This window comes from Pan troglodytes, chromosome 2, assembly GCF_028858775.2.
Source record: "Pan troglodytes isolate AG18354 chromosome 2, NHGRI_mPanTro3-v2.0_pri, whole genome shotgun sequence".
In the NCBI taxonomy this organism is placed as follows: Eukaryota; Metazoa; Chordata; class Mammalia; order Primates; family Hominidae; genus Pan; species Pan troglodytes.
The window spans coordinates 128154494-128168651 of NC_086015.1; the positions used below are offsets into that span (position 1 = coordinate 128154494).

The window sequence follows — 14158 nt, forward strand, 5'->3', positions numbered from 1 at the left end:
GCCCAGGCTAGAGTGCAGTGGTGTGATCATAACTCACTGTAGCCTCAAACTCCTAGCCTCAAGTGATCCTCCCACCTCAGCCTCCCAAGTAGCTGGGACTCCAGGTACACACCACCACACCTGGCTAATTTTTTTTTTTTTTTGTGGTGGAAGACAGGGTCTTGCCATGTTGCCCAGGCTGGTCTCAAACTCCTGGGCTCAAGTGATCCTCCTGCCTGGGCCTCCCAAAGTGCTAGGATTACAGGCATGAGCTACCACGCCTGGCTCACTTAGTGATTTTTAAATAGGCACTTAAGCCTTTAAAAACAAAAGTGTGTGCAGGAAAAGAGTTGCAAAATGTCAGTCCCATTTTTTGGTCAAATCCCCGTACCTGTCAGCAATCACTATCTGCAGGGGAAAAAAAATAAATCTAGAATGAAAGTAACTTTGCTCCTCCTCTCCTCAACCTTATCAAATACAAACTCAGGCTCGTTGTGGCATATCCTTTTCTTTGATATATAAAATCATTTCCATAAAATCATGAGATTATAGCACCTTGGGGCTAGGATTGTTTTAAGATGAGCTAGTCAAGTTGCCTCTTTTTATAGATGAAAATGTAAGATAATGAGAGTATGTGACTTGAAACAAGGAGCCCTATCTACAAAAAAGAGGTCAGATGGGGTCCTGACCAGCAAGTACCCACATGGGATACCTGCCTGGTGGTCCCTCTGCCATCTTGGATGTAGGGCTGGTGTGACCTGCTGAGCTCTAGGGTCCTCTGGAGATCTGTAACAGCCCCTTCATCAGAAAGGAATTTGAGGTCAAAGGCCTCACTTAGGACTCTGATCAAAGCCACATAATTTTTTTTTTTAGACAGAGTCTTGCTTTGTTGCCCAAGCTGGACTGCAGGGGCATGATCTTGGCTCACTGCAACCTTGCTTCCCAAGTTCAAGTGATTCTCCTGCCTCAGCCTCCTGAATAGCTGAGATTACAGGCATATGCCATCACGCCTGGCTAATTTTTGTATTTTTAATAGAGATAGGGTTTCAGCATGTTGGCCAGGCTGGTCTTCTGACTTCGACTCCTGACTTCAAGTGATCTGCCCACTTCAGCCTCCCAGAGTGCTGGGATTATAGACGTGAGCCACTGCACCCAGCTTCAAAGCCACATACATTTGCAAACAACACTTTATAATTACCAGAGCCTCATCATGAGCTCTGGGAACTTGGGCTGGAGGTCCAGGGCTCAGGACAATAAGAGCTCCTCAATTCTGACGCAGATCAGACTGAGCTCTGGTCTTCTGGTCCACCAGCCTAAAAGCCCTTACTTAATTGGACACAATACCAAAGAAACTCAAAGGATGTGATAGTCACCTGGTATGAAAACATCATGAACAACTGTAAAACAATTTGTCATATAGCATTACTAACTGTTTCTGTTATTATTAAATATTCACATAGAAAAGTAAAGTCGTTTGTACTCAAAATGATTGCCCTAAGATTCAGTTGCTGTTGGGACACATTCAAATTCAAGAAACTCTGCACTCAACACATCCTAAATGCTGAGCACTGGACTGGGGGGATGCTAGAAATGCACAGGTGAATGACCTACCAGCCCTTGATGTCCAGGAACTCACAGTGTGCCGGGTACCAGGTACCAGACAGGTACTCCAGGATCCAAAACCACAGGCTGTGTGCTGGTATGTGTAATGTCAGACTCACTCCCTTTGGCATCTCTCCTCTCTCCACCTATTAATATTTCAGAGTTTGGACTTTGCTGGATGAGTCATTTGGCACCAATAAGCATTTTGAAAAGGAAGGAAGCAATGAATAAAAAACTAAACACACAGAGTTCACAAATGTCAGTGTTAGGTCTAGGTCATGGAAACAGGAACTAGCAGCCCAGATGATAGCCACATCTCATCTTCTTTGCTGTTTGCATAGTGACTATTCCCAGCTCGGTGGCAACTCCATGTATCTCTTTTGCCTCACGTCTCTGAAGCCCAGTGTTTATTGCAAACTGTAATCTAAAAATATGTTCTTCCAAAATTCACTGACTCACGCCTGTGTTTCATCAATCATCCAAGGAGCCACCGCATCCGGTTGATCACTCCTTTCAAGATGCAAGAAATGTTTATCCTAAGCCAACCCTTCCTGTCTGCAACCTCTAGCCCCAACAACCCAAGCCAGGCCCTCTGGTCTAAATTCCTGCCATAGCCTCCTGGCTGGCCTCCTTCCATTCAGCCTCTCTCCACTTCTGTACACCCCATGGGTCCAAGGTCAGACAGCTACTACTAAAACATACATCTGCAGTCGGAATTTCCTGATCCAAAATATTCAGTGGGATAACAGAAGTGAATACAGAAGCTGAAATGGCCTTTCTGCCTTGAAGATGGCAATGCCCTGGAATGCTTCTCCCCACACCCTGAACCAGGCCCTCACATTTGTCACACAATGGACAAAAGAGTCCCAGTATAGACTCCAGCAACTAAATAGCCATATGTCTAAATGTTACCATGAAATGCAAATATGCCCTAGGAAGGTTCTATCCCAGCAGTTCTCATTCTAGACTGCCTTTATGAACATCAGACATCTGCACAACACTCAACAATACCAGCCTTACAGATCTGACTTCTATTTTTAAAACACCAATTCACATAATGGAGTGCTAGACAGCTATAAAGAAAGAATGAGCATGCTCTCTGTATTGACAGGAAGCTTACCCCAATACATCGCTAAGTTAAAAATAAAAAGCAAGATACATACTGTGTTTTGTGCTGCCTCTGAATAAAAATGAAAGAGGGATATTCGTAACATATCCATAGAAACCCTCAGGATACATAAGAAAGCTTATTAGCTTTATAATAGGAACTATATAGGCACAATTTGTTTAGAAAAGGGGGTCACAGAAATATCCCACACTGATGGGCAACAAGAAAGAGAGGCTTCTCGCTTGATATGAGTTATACTTTTAAAAATTATGGGACTATATTACCTATCAAAAGGTATTTTTTTAAAGAGGCAATTGATTACCTCTATGTTCTTCTTCCAAAATCACCTAACTCTGTCTAATCACGGGAAAAAATCAGAAAATCCCAAGAGGGGGATGATCTACAAAATATCTGACCAGTACTTCTTAAAACTGTCAAGGTCATAAAAAACAAGGAAAAGACTGAGAAACTGTCACAGCCATGGGAACCCAAGGTGACATGACAACTCAATGTATTGTGGTATCTTGGATGGGATCCTAGAACAGAAAAAGGACTTAGGTAAACACTAAAGAAATCTAAACTGATGGACTTTAGTTAATAATAACATATCAATATGGTTCATTAATTATAATAAAGGTACCATACTAATGTAAGATGTTAATAATAGGCAAAACTGGGTGTGAGGTAGATGGGAACTCTTTGCACTATCTTCTCAATTTTTCTGGAAATCTAAAACTGCTCTAAATTCTTTGAAGGCTTTTTTAAGGGCCAGGCACACTGGCTCACTTCTGTGATCCCAACAATTTGCAAGGACCAGGTGGGAGGAGCAGTTGAGCCCAGGAGTTCAAGCTACAGTGGGCCATGATCACGCTAATGCACTCCAACTTGGGTGACAGAGCGAGATTCTGTCTTTTTTAAAATAATAAATAAATAAATAAAAGAGACACCAGGCACAGTGGCTCATGCCTGTAATCCCAACACTCTGGGAGGCTGAGGCAGGCAGATCACCTGAGGTCAGGAGTTCAAGACCAACCTGGCCTACATCGTGAAACCCTATCTTTACTAAAAATACAAAAAATTAGCCAGGCATGGTGGCATGTGCCTGTGATCCCAGCTACTTGGAAGGCTGAGGCATGAGAATGGCTTGAACCTAGGAGGCAGAGGTTGCAGTGAGTCAAGATCACACCACTGTACTCCAGCCTGGGCAACAGAGTGAGACTCCATCTCAAAATAAAATAAAAAAGAAAGGGAAAAAGAAAAGAAAAAGTACATATGTAAAAGTTTGTTTGTTTGTTTGTTTGTTTGAGACAGAGTCTCTGTCTCCCAGGCTAGAGTACGGTGGTGTGATCTCAGCTCACTGCAACCTCAGCCTCCAAAGTTCAAGCGATCCTCCTGCCTCAGCCTCCTGAGTAGCTGGGATTACAGGTGCACACCACCATGCCTGGCTAATTTTTGTATTTTTAGTAGAGACTGGATTTTGCCATGTTGGCCAGGGTGGTCTCGAACTCCTGACCTCAGGTAATCTGCCTGCCTCGGCCTCCCAAAGTGCTGGGATGATAGGTGTGAGCCACCCTGCCTGGCCAAATCTTTTAAATAAAGTTTTTCTAAGCCCATTAAAATCCTGGGGTGAGAGAAGGGATCATCTGAGTACCAAGCACTGTGGCTGTGTCAGGGACACAGGTAAATAAGACCAGGGCTATTAACCAGGTAGCAGGTGAGACAGACCAGCTGCAGCCCCCAGTCTCTCTAATGGAATGGGCCATGAAAGCAGGAGGAGGAGGAGATAGTTCTGCTCCACCCAGGGATGTAGGGAAGGAGAACAGGATATACTGGGTATAAAAGATCCGAGGACTTGTTCTGTCACTTATTGGTTATGTGACCTAGGGCAAGTCACTTAACCTTTCCAGGCCTCAGCTTCCTCATGCAAACAACTCAGGGAGTAGACCAAATGGCCTCCATACCAGCTCAAAAAATCCTAACACAAAGCCAGGAGTGGTGGCTCATGCCTGTAATCCCAGCACTTTGGGAGGCCAAGGTGGGCAGATCACCTGAGGTCAGGAGTTCAAGACCAGCCTGGCCAACATGGTGAAACCCCATCTCTACTAAAAATTGAAAAATAAGCCAGGTGCGGTGGTGTACGCCTGTAATCCCAGCTACTCGGGAGGCTGAGGCAGGAGAATCGCTTGAACCTGGGAGGCAGAGGTTGCGGTGACCAGAGATTGCACCACTGCACTCCAGCCTGGGTGACAGAGTGAGACTCCAATTAAAAAAAAAATCGTGACACATTCCAACAGAATCTCTTTCTCCCAGGATGTTTCTTCCTAACAAGCCACATGCATAGTCCCTGACTTCAAAGCTAGCTGTGGAAGGCAACAGGGAGTTGAGGACGGGATGCATCGCCCTCTTCACCTCCCAATTACCAAGATTCAGGTTCATCCATTATTCATTCAACAAATATGTGCCTGGTGCTGTTGTAGGCATGGAGGATACAGAGATGAATAAAACCAACAAGACTCCCTTATTCACGGAGCTCACATCCTGGCTGGGGGAGAATTCTACTTAGGGGAAATAGTGAAGAAGATATGTAGTTACATTAGATGGTGGTGAGTGCTAAGGACAAAAATTAAAGAAGAAAAGCAGATAAAAAGAACTCGGGATATAGGGAGGAGGTTGCAGCTTTAGCTGGGAGCGGCCAGGGAAAACTTGGCTGAGCAGGAGATGCTAGAAAAAGGGTTGCAGGGTGGAGGAAGCCGGTCATGCAGATATCTTGGAGGACGGTATTCCAGGCAGGGAGAAGGGCTGCCATGGGAGCATGGCTGGCACGCTGAAGGGACAGTGGGAGGCCCACGCTGCTGGAGCAAAGGACTCGAAGGGAAAGTGGTGAAGGAAAGTCAGAGAAGTAGGTGGAGAGTTCGTGGAGCCTGGCAGGACTCTGGGAAACCATTCGAAGGTTTTAAGCAGAGAGACATGATCTGACTTGAGTTGGATCTCAGGATCACTCTGAGGGACAGTTGAGAATAACTAAAGGGAACAAGTTGCAGAAGTAGGTCCCAGCTCTACAAGAGACAACCAGCTCTGAAAATGTCTGGCTGGAGTTGGGGAGGGAATCCTATAAAGAGAGGGCAGGGTACCCCGCAGTGCCTTCAAAGCATCAGCCTTAGGGGATGAGTCAAGCCTGTCTTAGAGCAAACTTTTCACCATGAGGCCCGGGAAGTAAACCCTGCATTCAACGGAAGCAAGAAGCCTCAGAAACAAATGGGTGCCTCTAAATAAAGCATTCCTTTACATTTATAGAGGCCATTAATCCCATTCGAACCGGAAAGAAGGAAAACAAACCACGGCAGTCAGTTCTCCAAGGCCCTCGGCTCCAGCCAACTGGAAATACCTGTGAAAAGAGACCCTATCCCATTAACCCAGCTGCACACTGCCATGTGAAAGGGGCCCTATTATTTAAGTAGTGTGTAATTGTCCCACATTACTGATATCGTTAAAGCATCTCAGAATATTTCCATGGCCAGGCTGAAGAAGAAAAAGTAGTTACCAGGCCACGCAGGCACAAAAGGCCTTTTGCCAAACTACTTAGATATTTTAATTCCCCATTGCCTCAGTAGCTAAATAAGCATGGAGAACAAGCAGGCGGGGAATACTAATTAGAGCTAATTAGACCCTGCCCTCTTCTGCCTCAATCCCCTTTATAAAAAGCTCCCCCAACTCAAGGATGATGGAGTTAAAATGTAAATCCATAGGATAAACAGCAGTCTACAGACCAAACCCACTGTTTGTATTTCATTGTCCTGTCAGCTCTAAACCTGTGCCTGGTTACCTACAGAGAGCTGCAGACCCAGCCAAATTCCAACAACCCCATCACAGACCACAGGAAATGTGGTAGGGGGTGGGGGGTAGAGGAGGGGTGCTGCCAACATGAGTCCACTAAATAAAACAAAGGGCTTTCTTAGGATGTGCAGAGCATTCACTAGAAGAACATTTGATTGCTTTTTTAAAAAGAAATGAATGTGATAGCACACATAATTCCAGCGGTGTTGCAGGATCCTCTTTATAAGACGGTGTTCCTCTCTCTGTCTTAGCAAAGGCAGCGTGGAAAAGCCTCACCTCAGTGAGACCCCTGGTTTTGTGGGAAGACCACATCCTAGGATTCTGTCTGAAGGCTCTTGGCTGTAAGATAATAAAAAGAGCAGGAGATAGCCCTTGGTGGGGACGGGAGGGGGTTGTCAGCCGGCCAGGGACTTGTTTGAAATGAGCCCCTGAAACCTAAGGTCAGTTTCCTGCTGGAAATCCGTACTGAGATGAAAGTGGGGTTAGAGCAACAGAGAGAGCCACTCAACCACTGGTCCAGGAACACCCAGGCAGGCATGGCCCTGAAGGTCATCTCTTTCTTTTCTCTGAGTAACTAGGTTTTTTTCTTTCAAATAATGTTCCTAGTGGCAAGACAGAAACACTCCCTGAATAAAGTACCTGTAGTGCTTCAAGAAAACAAAGAAGGGAAGGGAAGCAAAAAGAAAAGAAAAAAAAAAAAAGAATGTTGAAGTTAATTCAGCAACACTGAAAAACTAGGAGAAATCACACAGATGTGAGTCAACCTCTGCTAATCCTGAGAAGCTTCAGGGCCCTAAGAGGTAAGCAGCAAGTTCTGGAGGCCAGTGCCATGGCTTGCTCCACCACCACCACCACCAAAACCTGTAGTCAAAGAGACTGGCAGAGGCCAGCCGTGGTGGCTCACACCTGTAATCCTAGCATTTTGGGAGGCCGAGGTGGGCGGATCACCTGAGGTTGGGAGTTAGAGACCAGCCTGACCAACATGGTGAAACCCTGTCTCTACTAAAAATACAAAATTAGCCAGGCGTGGTGGTACATGCCTGTAATCCCAGTTACTCAGCAGGACAATCACTTGAACCTGAGAGGCAGAGGTTGTGGTGAGCTGAGATCATGCCACTGTACACCATCCTGGGCAACAAGAGTGAGACTCTGTCTCAAAAAAAAAGAAAAGAAAAGATAGGCAATGGGAAAACAGGACCCCAAAAGAGTTGCAAATGAACCACCATGCTCAGTGCTTTTCTCTTCCTTAAGCTGAGTCGGTAGGACAAAGGGCACTGGACCAAAAGCCATGGTCCCTGGTCCACCACTCCTGACCCAAGTAGAGGGGAAGGGCAAGTCACTTCCTTCCTGAGCCCATATGAGAAAATGGACATCACCGTGAAGATGTACGTGAACTCTGAAAAAGAGAAAGCAAGATGCAAGTGGAAAATAATGTATTTTTAGAAATTATTCGCAGCCAGGCGTGGTGGCTCATGCCTGTAATTGAACACTTTGGGAGGCCAAGGCGGTTAGATCACCTTAAGTGAGGAGTTCAAGACCAGCCCAGCCAACATGGTGAAACCCTGTCTCTACTAAAAATACAAAAATTAGCCGGGCATGGTCGCAGCGCCTGTAATCATTGCTACTTGGGAGGCTAAGCCAGGAGAATTGCTTGAACCTGGGAGGTGGAGGTTGCAGTGAGCCGAGATGGCACCACTGCACTCCAGCCTGGGCTACAAGACTGAAACTCTGACTCAAAAAAAAAAAAAATTATTTGCAACTAGAAATTATTATTATAATTCTGTTTGTCAGAATTACAGAATGTCAAGCTGGAAAGGAACTTAAAAGCCATCTCCTTTGGCAGTTTCCGAACTTTTGGATTTCAAAGAAAACTAAGATTTAAAAACAAAACAAAAGAAACAATCAGAAAAAGAGAAGGGGAACTTAACATAGGGTTGTCAGATTTTCTTATTTTGCCAAAATTAAAAACTACTAATATTATTAAGAAGTATTAAAAGAAAATGTTCCCACCAAAAAAAGAAAAAGTGCCTAATTTCAAACTAAAGGAAAGTCCTTGTGGAGCAGGGGAGCGTTGACAACAATACGATTCCAGTGTGATGCAGGCTACATCTTCCTGCTCCTCGCTTTCCCTAGGGACCCATGAAAATATCCGTGATGGGCACTGGCTGCCGGATGGGTGTTTGGAATCCACTCATCTACTCTCCAAGCTCTGGAGTGATTATTTTCCCATTTAAAACAAAAACCAAAAACCTTGCTACAGTATTAAGTTTGAATTAGGGTCTGAACGAAGTTATTGTTTGCTCAGACCCCTCCTCCGCTCTTAAACCTAAACCTCCACTGCCTTCATGTAAATGAGACACCGTGGGGGAACAGTCCTCCCTTCGGGCAGCCAGGCAACCACTTGGCTCACAAGAGCAATCAAGTATCTCTGGCTTGAAAGTTAATAGAGCACTATTATTTCCTAAAAGAAAGGAGAAAGTCCGCATCCCAAACAAGTGCATCCTTCCTCGAGGGCCTCCGAACTACCACGTCCAATCATCTCCCAACTCTGAAAAGTTAGAGCAGGTAACCGAGGGATCCTTGCAACGCCGCCAGCCCACCGCAGCGTCGGACTAAGGCAATCTCCACAGCCCCTGTCCTCTGCTCCAGAATCCTCCACAGTTAGGGGAGTGTGAGGCTCCGAGCGTGTGCAAATCGCGGGATAAAGTCGGGCAGAAGGAATTTAATAGGGAAGTCCCAGGTGGGGCTGTGGTTTGGGACGCGGGTGCCCCCTCGGGTTTGCGGTGGCCTAGGCGAGGAGGAAGCAGGCGGGGGGCGGGGAGGGTGGGGGCTGCATCTTCAAAGGCAGGCGGCTAGCCTAGGCGCAGCGAACTCCAGGATTCGCTGTGGGCCCTGTGCACCCGCCGTTCCAGGAGGCGAGCCCTCCGGAGTGGAGGTGGCCCCGGGCTTTGGCTGGGGTTTCGAGACTCCCTTGCTTCTCCGGGAACAGGGCACCGACGGCATCCCCCAGCAGCCCGCCCGCTCCCGGCCGGCCACAAGGACCGCTTTGTGCCCGCCAACGGAGAGCCCGGGCCCCAAGGCAGGGCTGGCGGCGGTCCTCCCCGTGCCCTGGGCGCGGGCCCTGGCGGGCTAGGTCAGCAGGCCGGCCAGGCTGTTTACACAGGAAGGGAAGCTCCTCCTCAGCCCGGGAGGGAACAGGAGACTCACGACAGCCCGGCGGGGCTGCGCGCGGGGAGCGCCCCGCGGGGCTGTCCCCTAGCGACTGGCCCACCAGGGAGTGCCCCAAAGGCGCCCTCCGCCCTCAGGCACCGCCTGCGCTCCCCGCCCCTCCGAGACGCCCGCCCGCGGCTGAGTGCGCGACAAAGTTTCTCTGGGCGCCGTGGGCGGCGCGGCTTACCTGCGAGCCGGGGCAGGAGCGCGCAGAGCCCCAGGAGGCAGGCGTACAGCGGCGCCGGGGCCCGCGGCATGGTGGGGCGCCTCCCTCAGCGGCGGCGCGGTCGCTGCACTCCGCGGGGGCCGGCGGCCGGGGCCGGGGCCGGAGCGCGGGGGCCGAGGGCCGGGGGCCGCAGCCGCATGCCCCGCGCGCAGCTCCGGCTCACGGCGCCCGCGCTGGCCCGCGCCCCGCCGCCACCATCCGTCCCGCAGCACTCACGGCCGAGTCCCCGGACCGCGGCTGCCCTGGCTGGCCGGCCGGCCGGGACCCCTGGAGTGTCGCCGCTCGGGACGGCCCCAGCGGGCTGCTCCGGGTAGGGGAGGGGCTGGCTCCGCTCGGCGGCCGCGACTTGGGCTCCGAGACGCGCCCAGCGCCGAGACTCCCCCGCGCGCCGGCACACTCTGCCCCTGGCCTCCGCCCCTTCCCTTCCTCCCTCCGGCCCGCCAGGCTCCACTTTCCTCCTCTCCTTTCTCCTCCCCTTCTCTCCCCTGCCAGGCCCCCGCCCGGCCGCCACACGGTCAGCTTACGGCGAGGCGGGGCGGGGCGAGCTCCGGGCCGGGCCAGCTCCGCCCTGTGCGGGGACCGGCCCGGGACGCGGAGGCCCTACGGGCCCAGGTGGAAGTCGCTTGCGACTCACTTGGGGCGTGGGGGGCTCGAAACCACTGAGTAGAGCCCGCTCCCGTTGCTTAGCCGCCCGTCGCCACGGGAAAGGGGCGGGGCACGCTGCATTAGGCGAGCCGAGATTACTTGGGCCAAAGGCGGTTGCTAGACTGCGAGAGGGAGAGCAGGAACGGGGGTCGTGCCGGTACCACCTCATCCTCCCAAAGCCTCACTGCCGGCGGCCTGAGATGGGACGTAGACGCCCGCGCGTGGAACCGCAAAGCGACTTCTGGATGAGCAAGGGAGGGCATGGTGGGGCGTGGAGGCACAAGTAAAACCTACATTTCTTTTTCTTTTTCTTTTTTTTTTTTTTTTTTTGAGACAGCGTCTTGCTCTCACTCAGGCTGGAGTGCACTGGCCCAGTCTTGGCTCACTGCAGCCTGGACCTCCCGGGCTCAAAGGTTTCTCCACCTTAGCCTCCTGAGTAACTGGGACTACAGGCGCGCGCCACCACACCCGGACAATTTTTACATGTTTTGTAGAGATAGGGGTCTCGCTGTGTTGCTCAGGTTAGTCTTGAACTCCTGGGCTCAAGCATTCCTCCTGTGTCTGCCTCCTAAAGTGCTGAGATTACAGGTGCGAGCCACCTCGCCCCGCCCACTTTTCACTTTTTAACTTTTGCACCTTTCAAGGATTTGAGACTGGCCAATATGGCGCTATATTTCGTTGTCCTTACTGATAATCTGTCAGTTTCCATGATCAAACTGATAGACTCAAAAACATATGCTCAGGCTTTCATCTTATCATTTACATATAAGCTGGATCTGAACTAGCCAATAAAGAGTGGGGTGGGGTCTTCCTCAGATGGTGCAGCAAAGGATGCCTTGGGCTTGGATTCGCTACAAGTGCGTTTAGAGTGGAGTGGTTGATAGGCAAGAGAAGAGGCGACATTCAGGTAGGGGAAAATAACGATAGAATACCTACCAAGTACAGAGAGCACACTGCCAGCCAGGCACTGTTCTAAGTCCTTTACCCATATTAACTCATTTCATCCTCCGACAACCCTACTGTTATCCAGTTGAGGAAACCGAGGGACAGAGGGGTTAACTGCTGGAGGAAGTGACAGCTGGGATGCCTCGTTCAAAAGTGCAGCATGGCTTGGCTAAAACTGAAGCAGTAAGGGGGAAAGAACAAAGGGGTCTCACCTTTGCAGGCCAGGGACCTGGTGGAAGAATGGCTTGGAGGGCCCAGTGGAAAACTGTCCTAACTGCCCAGCTCAAGGAGTTTGGATGTTAACCTTTATTTCTTGGCCTCCTCCCAAACTTAACAAGGTGGTGCCTCAATGCCTGAGGAAGTAAACTTCTTGAAGTACAATATAGTGTGCCTGGGGGCAAAGATGCAGCAGTCCATAGCAAGCTCCTTTATAGTATTTGTGAAAGGAAAATAAATCTCAGGGCCCCCAAATCACTAAGCCAGGAGAAAAATCAAGCTGGGAACCGTGTCAGGCAAACCTGCCTCCCATTTTATGCCTAAATAAGATAGCTAAGAAGCTACATACCTCCCTCATAATTTACCCACAGGAAATTCCTTTTGGACAAAGGACAGACAGAACTCAAAGTCATCCCTCTGAGGCTCACCTGAGACAAATGAATACCTGATTGCTCCCTCTGGCCTATTGTTTATGTAAAAATGCAGATTCACTGAGCCAGACTAAATTGTGTATTCAGTGGAAGGCTGATCAAGGACCCAAAAGAATGCAACCTTTTGTCTCTTATCTGCTTCTAACCTGGAAGCCCCCACTTCAAGTTGTCCTGCCTTACAAAACCAAACCAATGTACGTCTTACACATATTGATTGATGTCTCATGTCTCCCTAAAACGTATAAAAGCACACTGTAACCCCGACCACCTTGGGTACATATTGTCAGGACTTCCCGTCACTGGCACATCCTTAACCTTGGCAAAATAAACTTTCTAAATTGACTGAGACTGGTCTCAGATATTTGGGGTTAACATATTCTATAATATCCTCATGTTTGTTTTGATGTAAAACGCTTGTCCCTAAACATTTTACAGGAGCTGTCCTGGGTTTATCTTGGAGCTACCTGTCTCTCAGGTCGGTGGCCTTGGAGCTACTCTTATCCCAGTTTGAGAGGCAGTGATTATAAATAATGGGGCCAGCGCGTTGGCTCATGTCTGTAATTCCAGCACTTTGGGAGACCCAGTCGGGTGGATAGCTTGAAGCCAAAGTTCGAGACGAGCCTGGCTAAACATGGCGAAACCCTGTCTCTTTTAAAAATACAAAAATTAGCTGGGCATGGTGGTGGGTGCCTGTAATCCCAGCTACTCTGGAGGCTGAGGCCTGAGAATCGCTTGAATCCAGGAGGTAGAGGTTGCAGTGAGCCAAGATAGCGCCACTGCACTCCACTCCAGCCTGGGCGACAAAGCAAGACTCTGTCTCAATCAATCAATCAATCAATGCCCTGAAAGAGCTTGAGCTATGAGATGTTGCGTGCCAAGTGGTGATTTTAAAAGATTTGTCTGTCAGGGGAGTGTAGGATGGATTAGATGGACGGGGCGTGGAGTCCTGGAAACTGGGTAAATATTGCCTTAATAACTACAATAAAAATTAGTACTTATCTAGCTTTTTTTTTTTTTTTTTTGGAGACGGTGTCTCGCTCTGTCGCCCAAGCTGGAGTGCAGTGGCGCAGTCTCAGCTCACTGCAACCTCTGCCTCCCAGGTTCAAGCAATTCTCCTGTCTCGCCCTCCCAAGTAGCTGGGACTACAGGCGTGTGCCACCACACCCGGCTGATTTTTTTTTTTATTTTTAGTAGAGGCAGGGTTTCACCATGTTAGCCAGGACGGTCTGGATCTCCTGACCTCATGATCCGCCCGCCTCGGCCTCCCAAAATGCTGGGGGCATGAGCCACCGCGCCCGGCCTTATCCAGCATTCTTTAAGCCTAGGCCCTGTGGAGCGGATCTTCTGCGTGTCACCTTCCTTCTTCCAACTCCAGTGCTTTACAAACTGTTGAAATATCAGTTTGATCTGTCTCAGACTCAGATCCAACACAGTCCGCCACTTACCTAAACTGCACTTGGAAAGTTCTGCGATCAAACCTGCCCCTGGTTCCCTTCTTACTAGCCCCCCTCCTATTATCACCTGGTGGTTTCCTGAGCCCCTAACTTGCCCAGACCTGCCATAAGCTCTAAATCCTGAGTGATCCAGGCTCCAATATCTTAAAACTGGTTTAGAGATGCCTTTTCTCTGATCTTTTGCTTTGTGGTTTATGCCTTTTTTCTTGTCCCTTCTTCTTCTTCTTTTTTTTTAATTAAGCTGGAGAGTGGAGATGCCCTTCAAATGCTTTGACTTTCATCTACTCATTAAATTCAGTATGCACTGATTGCTCACCTCGAGGCAAAACTCCCCCCCCCCAGCCACTGGAACAGTTTCCTTTGTGGCTACTTCTGGAACATTCCATGTCTGATCACTGCTAAGCTTCTGGACCCAAAGGAGGCTGCTGGTTTTGGATCAGTTTGACGACGGGGTTTGAGCACGGATAACCCAGAGAAATTTTATGTTTCTTATTGTTAGTTTTAAACT

At 49.0% G+C, this 14158-nt stretch overlaps 1 protein-coding gene across 1 annotated transcript in view; it reads right to left on the bottom strand.

Moving 5' to 3' along the window:
• ITGB5 (integrin subunit beta 5) overlaps positions 1–10003 on the bottom strand; it is a 123903-nt gene extending 113900 nt beyond the window's left edge. The window contains exon 1 of the mRNA XM_016941813.4: positions 9921–10003. Coding sequence (XP_016797302.2) covers positions 9921–9990 — 70 coding nt within the window. The 5' untranslated portion in view covers positions 9991–10003. The remainder of the gene's footprint in view (positions 1–9920) is intronic.
• Positions 10004–14158: the final 4155 nt, after the last annotated feature.